This window comes from Leptonychotes weddellii, chromosome 2 (genome assembly GCF_054177405.1).
Source record: "Leptonychotes weddellii isolate Sample4059 chromosome 2, ASM5417740v2, whole genome shotgun sequence".
NCBI classification, from domain to species: Eukaryota; Metazoa; Chordata; class Mammalia; order Carnivora; family Phocidae; genus Leptonychotes; species Leptonychotes weddellii.
Window position 1 is genome coordinate 121,672,790 of NC_138370.1, and position 12,720 is coordinate 121,685,509.

Consider the following 12,720-nt stretch of genomic DNA (forward strand, 5'->3'; position numbering starts at 1 on the left):
GCCAAGGGAGAGAATCTCAAGCAGACTCCCTGCTGAGCACGGAGCCTGACATGGGGCTGGATCCCAGGACCCTGAGATCATGACCTGAGCTGAAATCAAGAGTCCCACGCTCAACTGAATGAGCCACGCAGGCGCCCCACTATATATAATGTTTTTAAAAATGGGAACTAGTACTTTCAGTTATCCCAATATCTATCCCCCAATATGAAGTCCGTTAAGGTTTCAAAGACTTAAAGCAGAAGGCTCACAAAATGGTGTTTCCTCCATGTGTCCTCCCACTTTCCTTACTGCAGTCATGGCAAACTGCTTAATTACCCTTCATACATAAGGGGACTGAATCCTGGAAAGTGCTAAATCAAAATGCCCCAGCACTACAGCGTCCCCTGAATGTGAGATACTGTGCAACTCTACCGAGAAGCTCATTTGTAATCTCAGTGCTGGGAGAAGACTTCGTGATGAATTGGGAGATGTGACATGAGTGCAGTAGTTGAGGTAGTGTGGGTAATACAATCTAGTCTTTCAATTAGATACATTTTCCCTTTATTTGGCATTTAGCATTTCTTGTCTAATTGCCTTTTGTCTGCCTTTAAAAATATTGCCCAATTGTCACAATATTCCATGTTATAGATTTTGTTTTATTTGACACAAAGTACTGCTCTGTATCAACTGAATGTTGGCTTCCAGCTTTTTCTTAGATCACAAATGAGCTATTTTCAACTGGAGGCAAACTCCTTTTGTGGTTATCTGTCAACTGCCAAGAACATCCATAGAAACCTCTGGAAGAGTAAAAAACTATAAAATACCATGTATACCACATTTATTTGCCATTGATTTTCTCTTCCAAATTTGTGTGAAGAGTCTAATGTTCTGAAAATCTGATGAACTTTAAATGAAGAACAATATCCACTATTTTTAAAGCTCCCCAGAGAAAATGTGAATAATTTGAATCGTTATCTTATAAGAATTAAAAAGTGTACATCTGAATGATCATGTTCAAAGACATACACATGTCTTAAAAAGCAAGACTATACCCATGCATTGAGAAACACACCTGATCGTATTACAGACTTTCCCAGATGTTTAACTTGACATTTTTGCAACATCTGCAGCTGGAGCTGGTGGCTTCTTTGCGTGTACCCTCAAGGCTCACTTTCATTACATAACAATTAGCTTAAGTGGCTGGTAATTAGACCTATCTGTAGCTTCTAAGAGTAAAAGAAATGTGTCAGGGGTGGTCTCCAAAAGCATAAGGAAAACAAAACAGCCTTTGCTTCTGGTTCCTAGTATTTTCGAGGCCTGCCTTGACAACCTCAGAAGAGGCTCCAAGTTCCCCAACAGTGAAGTTAATAGTCTCCGAAGGATCCATTTGGAGGCTGTCTTCCTTACCTGGTTACAAAACAGAGGTTGACACTGAGCTGTGAAGCACTGGGCGACCCCATTTCTACACACACATTTGGCACACCGACTCAAAGGCCAGTCTTCCCCATCCTGAAATACACGGCCTTCATAGGAACAAGGTTCTGGAAGGTCAGAAAAACAAGAATTACCTGGCGGACTGCACATCCTGATCCCAGGGCTGACTGCATGGGTGTGTGGTCAGTGCAGTCACACAGGGCCCTGTGGTTGGGGGTTTAAAACTCGGCAGTGTTCATATGGAGCTCTTTTGTTTGTTTTTTAAAAAGGGGGGGATAGAGAAAGAGGGGTGGGGAGGGGCAGAGAGAGAGGGAGAGAGAGAATCCCAAGCAGACCCCACATCCAGCATGGAGCCCGGAGAGGGGCTTGATCTCACAACCCTGAGATCATGACCTGAGTTGAAATCAAGAGTTGGACGCTTAACTGACTCAGCCACCCAGGTGCCCCCATTATATGGAGCTCTTAATAACTTTCTCTCTGAGTTAGCTCATGCATGGTCCCACATCCTACGCCTTCTTGCCTTCCTGAGATGGGTTTTCAGCCACTCGCTCCTAAACCTACACCCAGTTGATGTGGAGAACAAAGGCAAAAGAACCATAGGAAAATAACAAATTTCTCTTGCAGCCCATTGACAAGTACTGAAGATAGGCAGGGTGACTTTCCTCCAGGAACTCAACTGCCTCGATGTTAATACTTTGCTAGAGGCAAAAGGCAATGTTAGCTTGACATTAGTCCAATCTCCAGGATTCTGTAAGTCTTTAACATATAAAAATCCCTTTGTAAACTTTATCTTTACCGCCCAAGATCTATGTTAGCAATCATCCTCCAAGCATATAGCCCACTGATACACATCTGAAGGATCTCATGACTAAGGTATTACTAGACAGTAATAAATGACCTTTTTCTAACAGCAGCTAGCCCTTCAAGGTCCTGGAAACCTTGCTTCCAAATTCCTTACAGACTTAGGCTATCCCGAACCCCCTCCCAACTTGAAAGTACATAATCAGTCACTCCTCAAGATCTCAGTGCTGCTTTCCTTTCACTCCTCAAGATCCCAGTGCAGGGTCCTTTCCTGTGCTTTAATAAAACTACCTTTTTTGCACTGAAGGTGTCTCAAGAATTCTTTCTTGACCATTCACTCTCAGACCCCAACATTTCACATCAGTGTGAACGCTGCCACCCTCCACCCACAGCGGGGACCTGGATGAGGGTGCTAGGAGAGTGCATGAGCCCTAAGCACCAAGTAGCAGGATGGGGTCTGGGGTGCCTGTGGGATCTCCATCCACCCGGCAAGTATCCCCATATCTGAAGCAGCAGGACATTAAATAGCAAATTAAAAACATGAGAGTTGAGAAAAACCACAGAAGAAAAGAAGAGGCTGCCCCCTACCCACTGCCTTCTAAACAAGGGGCCCTGCATCTTCATTTTGCACCTAGCAAATTATAAAGTTGGCCCTGGCTGATCCTCCAGTCTCTCCAGGCAAAATGCTTCCAATATGTCTCATGGAGGCCAAGGAGAAAGCCTCTTAAAGCACAAGAAAGGATCCCACAATCTCAGCCAGCCTACTCGCCACCCCCAAACTCTTGTTCAAGTATTTTTAGTTGTAGGGTTCTTTGGCCCAAAGCAGCTCTCAGTCCTCTTCTGGTGGGTGACATCTGAAATGCGTGAGGCAAGCATTTTTTTTTCATTGTTTCCTATGCATACTTTTTAATCCTTGTAATCCTTCTCCAGAGTAAAGGAATGCCAGGAATGGAATAACTGGGGATCAGAAAGAAACCAGGGTCTTTTTAAAGGAAAAGGCAGGGGCGCCTGGGTGGCTCAATTGGTTAAGCATCCAACTCTTGATTTCGGCTAAAGGCCTGATCTCAGGGTTGTGCAATCAAGACCAATGTTGGCTAAAGGCCTGATCTCAGGGTTGTGCAATCAAGACCAATGTTGGTGTCGGGCTCCATGCTGGATGTGGAGCCTGCTTGAGATTCTCTCTCTTCCTCTGCCCCTCCCCCCAGCTCTCTCCTCCCTCAAAATAATAAAAATAATTTAAAAATAAAATTACTTAATTAAAACAAATAAAAGGAACAGGCAAAAATAGAGTATAGCTTCCAGGTATTTTTTTTTTTAAGATTTTATTTATTTATTTATTTGACAGAAAGACACAGCGAGAGAGGGAACACAAGCATGGGGAGTGGGGGAGGGAGAAGCAGGCTTCCCGCCGAGCAGGGAGCCTGATGCAGGGCTCAATCCCAGGACCCTGGGATCATGACCTGAGCCAAAGGCAGACGCTTAACAACTGAGCCACCCAGGTGCCCCAGCTTCCAGGCATTATTAAATAAAAGAAGAATTTTAGTCATTACATGTCAGGAGAGGATGTAATGCAGCAATGATGATAATTTGTATTTATCGTGAAGTATCTACTACTTAGTTATAAAAATGGAAGGGGACATATATCCCTAAAATGTAATAAAAGGAGTGGTTGGACCAAGCATGGGTTCCAAGGAAGGCCCTGGAAGTGTGCCCCTGGCTTGCTGAATGGGGCCATGGTTCGTAGGCAGGCATAATCTCCACGGTGAACATGCCACCAAGACAAACGAAAGACCTGCTTCCTGCTCTGTGTGACTTGGAGAAAGATGTTATGTCATCTCAAAGACCAGCTGGCAGAATTAGTGCTAGTGATGCTACATAGAGAAGCGATTTGTTCATTCTGTCTCTGCCAAGAGGCAGGAGGAAGTACCTTGGCCTTATGGAATCACATCAAAGAATCTTGTCCCTCCTCCCTTTTCTTCCTGGGAGCTGCAAATGCAGAGGGATGCATCAGGCCAGCACAAAATAAATAAATCAGAGACTTGCAGAATCCCAGATTTGGGACAGAGCTTAAAGATGTGTTCCAACCTCACTCTCCGCGACATTGCTTCTGCCAAGTGCAAGGCTCCAACTTGGTTCCCATAAGGAACAGAATTAAGGATCTTCGAGCCACACTGAGCAAGAAAGAGAAATGTTGGGATGTCAGCAGGCATACCTTAGAGGCAAAGAGGGTCTCTTTCTACAAGTTCATACTCACTCCCAGGGCCCACACACACTGGGCAGCAGGTGCCTTCAGGGATGAATTCCAGCTCGTGCTGTCCACACAACAGCGGTGGGCACGGCTGGGGGCTGCATCGGACTTCCCCACGGGTACAAGAACACACACTGCACAGGGAGGCGGCCCACTCTGTCCCATGCTGGGGGTTAGAGGAAACAAAGAAAAAGAAGCTTATTGTCAGAATATAGCTTTCATTTGACCAAACAGAAACAAACCTCTAACACAAATCAAGGACGGTGCTTAGGAGAGATGGAAGAAGGCTCCAGGCTTACACGGTTAAGACCAGGGTTTACAATGTTCCAAGTCAGAGACCAATTTAAAAAACTGAGTTTTCTTTTCTTTTCTTTCTAGTAGCCTTAAGATTTATATTTGGAAATTTCAGAAAAACACAAAAAGAAAATAAAAAGTACCCCAACCCCAATCATTTAAAAAATGCTGTAAAGCCTAAAGTAAAATATACACACATATATGTATTTACTGGATTCTTTTTTTTTTTTTTGAAGATTTTATTTATTTATTTGACAGAGAGAGAGAGACAGCGAGAGAGGGAACACAAGCAGGGCGAGTGGCAGAGGGAGAAGCAGGCTTCCCACGGACCAGGCAGCCGGATGCAGGGCTCGATCCCAGGATCCTGGGATCATGACCTGAGCTGAAGGCAGATGCTTAATGACTGAGCCACCCAGGCGCCCCTACTGGATTCTTTATAATGGTCACATTGTTTTCAATAGCTCTCACTCTGATCCCCTCCCTCTCTCTTTTTTTTTCTCTTTTCTTTTTCTCTTTCTTTCTGCCTTTACTTTTTACCCTGAGTAGTTCCCATATTCCTCTTTTCCTCTCCTTCCTCCCCATCTTACTCTCTCCTGTTCCAGTGATCTGGTCCTGGGGGAAAGTATGATAGCCAGCCAGTTCTCCCACAAACTGCAGCGCCAACTCAGAGCCCATCTACACACACAGAATGTCGCTAATCCACTTCAGGTTGGCATACAACATTCCCAAAGCTAGCATTGTATCAGTGATCTAACAGATCCATGTTTTGAGTTACATGACTTACTGAGTACCAAAAATATTTAAATGAGCCATACTCAAATGTGATGCAGAGTAAGAGGGGGGTGAACCCTGAATGTAAAAGGCCTCAAATATGTTGACTACTTAGGGAAGTAGCTGTCAAAGTATGTTATGTTTTCAATGGCAGAATGGAATAATGGTGGCCTTTTACAAGATGTAGGGGGGAAATAAGCTTAATGAATGAAACTTTCCTCCTATAACATTTTCTTAAATACTGGAAACTGCTATCCTTTGCCTCTAAGTGTAGCATATGATGACAATTGATTCAGCCCAAATCATATATAGATTTCTATTAAAAACATCACACATTCCAGGTGCTCAATCACCTAAATATAATCTGGCTATTACAACTGTGTGACTGAAAAGCACAGAAAATAAATGTCCTCTTGCCTCTCCTCAAGCCAGCATCCAGAGTAGTTATTCATCTCTCTCAAACACAAAAGAACTCTGTCCTACCTAAACAAGTCAGTACCCCTTTATTCTGCAAATTATAGCCAGGTTGCAAGCACGCCAAGTCTGACATTTTGGAATTACTAATAACCTGTACTATTATTATAATAATGGTAGTAATAGGTAGTCACAGTCATCCAGTTATTTGGGAACTGAGTCCTCACCTCACTATCACAAAGATTACTTTCTTCTAGCCAGACTTACTGAAGCACAAGAGAACAAAAATGCAAGTATGCAGAGTCAGATGAACTGAGGGTCTCCTTGGAGGCTCCCATCTCAGCCCTCCCTGCCTTGGGAACTGTGAGTGAGTGACTTAATCTTTCTAAATCTCAGCTTCCTGGTCTGAAAAACTGAAATGGTATGACAACACCCCCTTCACTGGGTTATTATAAGGATTAAATGAGGTAGTTTGTTAAAGAGTTGCAGGGGGGTGGCAGGTAGAGGATGCTCAATCCTCTCTCTTCTTTCCACTGCATTGGGTTCATGGCCTTCCTCCTCCTTTTCGCACCTATGTGCCAACTGTGACTGTAGAAATGGACCTAATATCAAGGCCAAGTCCTCTACCACCAATTTTTACTTCTGCTATAATTAAATATAAAATTTCAAATTTAGCACAGCATATAAATGGGCAAGCCCACAACTTGCTAATAAACTGCTGACTAATAAAAGATAGGAAGCAATTGACCTTTATACTTTGAAAAGCCTAAGCATAAAAGCAAAGAAACTATAAGAGAAAAATTGATAGGTTCTAATGAGTTAAAATTTTAAAAGTCTCTCAAAAATACATTATACAGGGGCACCTGGGTGGCTCATTTGGTTAAGCGACTGCCTTCGGCTCAGATCATGATCCTGGAGTCCCAGGATCAAGTCCCGTGTTGGGCTCCCTGCTCAGCAGGGAGTCTGCTTCTCCCTCTGACCCTCCCCCCTCGCATGCTCTCTCTCTATCTCATTCTTTCTCAAATAAATAAATAAAATCTTTAAAAAAATAAATTTATACATAAAATTAAAAGGCAAATGACAAACCAATAAAAATTATAAATTATATTAATTAGAACTAAACTCTATTATATAAAAGCATTTACAAGCAATAAGAAAAAAACCCAGCATAAAAATAACAATAAGCTTATAGAATATTTAACATTATTAATTGCAAAGAAATATTAATTAAAGTAAAATTGGATAATACTTCTTAATATCAGATATAGGAAAGTTTTTAAAGTTCATAGTAGTGTTGGTGAAGCTGCAGTGGGGTGAGATTTTCTCCTTCACAAAGCCTTCCCTCACTACAGCACCTGGAATACTCAGCCACGTGGGGCCTACCCAAGGTAAGCATACTTGAAAAGAGGCTGCACTACCCATGATACTCCCACTGGATTTCTCATTAGACACAGACGACTTAAAACTGAATTTTAATGACCACAGATGTCACAGCTTTAATACTCAAAATCTTCAGATGCTTTGACCTACTAATTTCACTTTTAAGAAGTTATCTGAAGAAAATGATCAATGATAACACAAAAAAAGTTTAAATACAAGGAATCTATTTCGTTGTTCTTTATAGCAAGATTGGAAATATTTTCATGAAAATTAGAAGCTACCCAAATACCTCATAATAGGAAATCATGTTCTCCAAGGGTATGCCAGGGGACTATTCACAATATGTTATATTAAATAGTAAGACATAAACTGTACACGCAGTGTAATCACAATTCTGTCAGAACATAGATCTCTACCCATCTATCCATCTCCACTGCTACCCCCTCTCCAAAAAACTGAGAAAACATTAATAGTGATTTTCATAGTTTGGGAATTACTAGTGATGTTTTTTCTGCTTGTACACTTTTTTATTTTTTGAATTTTCACCATAAACATATTTTTACTTTTGTCATCAGAAAGCAAATACTGTTTAAAATATCAAATCAATCATTTATATGTCTTAAGTATAGTAAAATGTGAAGGTTGCATATAAAACAACTTGAAGTGAACTTCTTTATTCTACTTATTAAAAGTTAGGAGGTTGCTTCTAAGCATCTTGACATTTCACTTCATTAAAACGAGCTTGTTCTGTTGCTACTAAGAAACACTAACAGTTGTTTCTTAAACATTTGCAATCACACCACCTTTCAGACAGAGACCACAAAAATTAATTACAATAACAACCTGTCAATCACCAACATTTTTTTTCCTCTGTAAAATGAGAGGGCTGTGTTGGTTAATCTCTTTGGTATCTTCAAGCTCTCTAATGATGTGAATCTATTATGTAACTCAAGAGACATAAAATGAGGCAGGAGATTCTCCCTTCACAATAAGCTTGAAAATTATGGGAATAGCAACAAACACTTGGTAGGGAGTCTCCAATGCTTGATGTCAAAGCCACAGAAGATGATCAGGTGGTGATCCAAAGTGCACAGAGTGATGGAGACAAATTGCTCCCACCTCTCTCTTGGAAAAGAAGTCAATAAGTCCCCCATGATGCTGCTCTCAGAAGAGGAAGGCTAGAGATCAAGGGGTAAGGGGTTTGGCACATGCTGATATATATATATTATATAATTTTAATATAATAGTAATAATTATATATATATAAAATATATGTAATTTCCTAGTGTTTTCTATACCCATTTACAAAAGCCTTGTTTTTTATAAACACTTTAGCGGCAAAGAGACCTTTGTAAAGTCAAGGAATAATAGATCCACAAAGTAATGCTCCCAGACCTGGTTTTAGCTGTGTCATCTTAACCTCATTAATACCTTTAGAAAAGATGAGATTTTGACATGGAACAAAAGCACATTCTGCAGACAACATCTTAAATATATTCTTCTGCATAGCCAACTAACAAGTCCGCCTGGCTGTTGACATAAGTCCAAAGGAAAGACAAGGTCATAAAGTATTTGCCTGGCTTGCTGATGGAACAATAAAATAATTTTTCTTCATATAATTTGTTCCTGTTATGAAGTTATAGATCCAGAATACTAACTATCTGGGAATGTTCAGTGCATATTATAATTACATCCTCTACTTCGAAGAGAACAAGGCTGTGAAATTCAATATTCATTTCTTCCTTCACACACATAAATTAGTACTCCTTTTAGCCTCCCAGACAGGCAGAGAGAGTTGATCTCTCCCTCTGAGCTCCTCTATTCAATCGGATGTGGGCATGAGGGCATTACCACTTGCCACTTTCTTTTTCCGGGAATCTTTAAGCACTATCTTCTCAGACCTGACATTATCTGGTGATGGGATTAAATTAGTAAAGAGGAAAAGAAAGGGGATTGATGGTCCTTTTCCCAAGCTAATTTGTGGGGCAAAGAACAGGGAAAAGCATTCCAGCACTCTTTTAGGAAAACATATTTCAGGCTTGTCTCCCTGAATGTTTGGCAAGGCTGGGCAGCGATCCAAACACTAATTTGAAGGGATAGCTTTGGGGAGGTCATGGATGAAATAGTCCCCCAAGTGCTGGCTGTAATAAGCCCAAGTAAGACTCTCAAATAACCTGGAGTCAGCCAAAAGGCTCAAGTGTTTTCCTCACTCCAGGGAAGATGTCGGGACTTGTCTTGACTTGTTAGAACGCCAGTTGTGTAAAATGTTGTCGACCCTGCAAGCAAAGGCGGTCCTGTGGTGAGGCGAGGCCAATTCATTAAAGAGTGGACTCCTCAAGCTGCCCGTGCTGGACTCATCCTTGACTTTCCTTTGCTTCGACCCTATTCTCTCTGGAGATAGTCTCACTTCAACTAATCTGCCTTCTCCCCGCCACACACTCACTCTATGCTAAAGCCTCTTGGAAAGCCCTCTCTTAGGGGAAAGCTTTCACCTTGGATCACCAATCTAAAGTTCTTAAAACACCAGGCTATTTTGTAGCTACAGAGAGAGAGTCTCCATGACCTGCCCTATGGTTGGCAAGCCAGAGGCTAAAGACAAGATTATTGCTGTTCAGTGAGAGAGGAAAAGTGCTCTGGATGGCTTCCCAAGCAAGCCAAAAGGCGCAAAAAAAAACCCACAAAAAAAAAACAAAAAACAAACCCTCCAAGATTCAGGGAAAACCCTAGAGATACAAGAGACAAGGTGAGATTCACAGCAAACCCAGAAAAGTATTTAAACTATGCAAGAAAACAAATAAGATTAAGAAGGCTTTGGAAAGAATCTAGGGGAAGTGAAAAAAGTAAGAGAGGAAGGAAGGGCAGGAAGACAAGAAATGCGATCATTTTGACTTTAAGACTAAAATTAGATTTTTTGTCTTGACTTAAAAAAAAAAATCATTCTTCTATCTCTATTTGAAGAAGTAGACCACTAGAGAATTTTTCCTTCAAAATATAGTTCCTGAAATTCAGCCTTTTTCTTACTTACACCAAGTACCAGAAATATAACATTTTCTGAGGAGTACATTTTGAAAGTTGCATATGGGAAACAGACACATGGTTATGTTCTTACACAGTTTAGAGCTTCCCATGTGATGTACTACAGCAGAATGGGGCGTGGGAGGTGGTGGGAAAAAGGAGGGCTTTCCAAACTCTTCCAGAAAAAGCTGGAGGCCAAGCAGATTTCATTTCTTAACTAATGCATCAGCAGACCTGTGGTCCTAGAACTACTCAGCTACATAGGTCATTGGTCAACGGCCAACATGCCATTGGAACAAGGACGTAGATAAGTTGGAGAAGGGATTTGCTCACTGCGTGAATCCTCCAGTCATCGATGTTTACTGAGCGCCTACTCTGGGAAACGTTCAGTGCTAAGTGATTGGTTAGGTGGGAGGCAAGGAAGATCACTACAAAGATGCAGAAAATACTGTCAATGTTCTCAAGCGTCTTAAGGCAAGATAAGAAGATTGCACATGTACACAAATAATAACACAAGAGGACAAATGATGAATGTCATTAGAGTGCAAAGATTTATTGAATTTGGATTTTCCATGTCCCTAGTATTCCACTTGCTTGAGATGTCTGATTGTCCCTTGACCTTATTTTGGATCCTGTGTGTTCCTTCATCTGAGAGATGCAGTTTGGTGCTTCTGACTTTAAACCACATCCCTATTCAAGTCCTTATGACCTGGCATTACTTCTGTCACCAAGGTGCTCTACAGCACTTCCCATTTCACAGGAGATCCTCTTCGGTGGCATGTGAAGTTTACACCACTCTTCATGACACAGACTGAATTGAGCAGCAAAGGGTGATATGTGGTCTGAAGACATTCCTAACATAGATTCTGCTTGGGTGTCTTTCAGCAACACATTGTGCAGAACTGAAAAAGTGGCTTCCTCAGGTAATTAGGAGACAGCGGCTCAAGGGAGATGATCCTGTCCCACAGGGAAAGTACACTATGCTCACCAAGTTTTAGGGACGCACACTGAATAGCAGCCTAGAGTGGGCATATCAAATCCTGCTAACTTGAACGGGCAGAGGCACTAACCTGGGGAGAGTTTTGTATCAGGTGGAAGATGAGGATTAAAGCAAAGAGCCTCTTTCCACCACATTTAACTTCATCTACTGCCTCAGGGTAACATTGAGGTGTAAGCAAAGATGAACTGTATCCATTCCATTTTCATAGTTCCTGTTATAAACCTTGCAATGGTACTTTTTAATCAGTACTTAATGTCTTTAAATGAATCCTAAAGGATCTGGAATGAGAAAGTATAATCAAGGAACTTTAGGATCGATTTCTAAGACCGTGGTTCTAAATGGGGGTAGATGAGCATTTGGCCGCTTAAGGGAAATTTGGCCATGCCTACAGACATTTCTGGTTGTCAGGACTTAGGGGTGCTACCAGGATCTAGTGGGTAGAGGTCAGGGATGTTCCTAAATATCCTACCATGCATAGGACAGCCCCCACAACAAAGCCTAACATGTCAATAGTGCTTAAGTGTAGAAACTCCACCCTAATGGAAAGAGTGCTGAATTAGGAGTAAGAAGGCCAGGGTTCTAGGCCAGGTTATACCATTTATTAGTAATATGATATTGGGTGAGTACCTTAAGCTCTTTTCTATTCAATGTTTTCATCTTCGATACAAGAGTAATAATAGTTGCTCTATTCACTCAGGGTTGTCTGTAACCATCAAATGAAAAAAAATGTATGTGGTACACACAGATAAGGTGGTTCCTGATTATTCAGCATCAGACTGCTTCAGCATCAACATTCTCAAACTACTCTTTATACAGACACAAATTCAATCTACAAATATTTATGTAGGGCCTATGGAATAAGTAGAACTGTTTAAATCTTATTCAAGAAACCCAAATGCCCATGGAAAGTCAAATGAGCTTCAGATCCTCCACGGCCCAGACAAAGAAAAGAAAACCTCTCTTGCCAACACAAGTTCAGCACTCAGTTTTCCCTTGTCAATGATATACAGGCATAGAATCAACCATAGGTCAGAAAACACTTACCGCATAGATTTTCTTTTCATGATGGCAAGATCCGGGAGTCCTCAACACACACTCAGGGCAGCACTGGTTGGCAGCTATCTGAAGCACTTCTCCCTGAGCATTTAAAAACAGCTCAGTGTAAAACGGCAGCAGCAAACACACTCACAATGGCTCACCGGACCCCAAGTCATCTCAGATTCACTAAATTTCATGAGTTTCCTTGGGTGACAACAGACAGGATAAACCAAATAAACTGACAAAAAAGATTCTCTATGTCAAGATGAGCTTCTCTCAAAGTTAAAATGAACCCCCTTGTGAAAGTAATTTCCTTGAAAATTGTCTACACCTTTTCACATGTAAT

At 41.4% G+C, this 12,720-nt stretch overlaps 1 protein-coding gene across 1 annotated transcript in view; it reads right to left on the bottom strand.

The window, feature by feature from the left end:
• The window catches only part of FRAS1 (Fraser extracellular matrix complex subunit 1), a 394,684-nt gene that overhangs the window by 225,872 nt on the left and 156,092 nt on the right, over positions 1 to 12,720 (bottom strand). The window contains exons 4-6 of the mRNA XM_081813142.1: positions 12,381 to 12,473; positions 4,469 to 4,628; positions 1,387 to 1,520 (exon numbers count right to left, since the gene is read on the bottom strand). Of these exons, the coding sequence (XP_081669268.1) occupies positions 1,387 to 1,520; positions 4,469 to 4,628; positions 12,381 to 12,473 (387 nt within the window). The remainder of the gene's footprint in view (positions 1 to 1,386; positions 1,521 to 4,468; positions 4,629 to 12,380; positions 12,474 to 12,720) is intronic.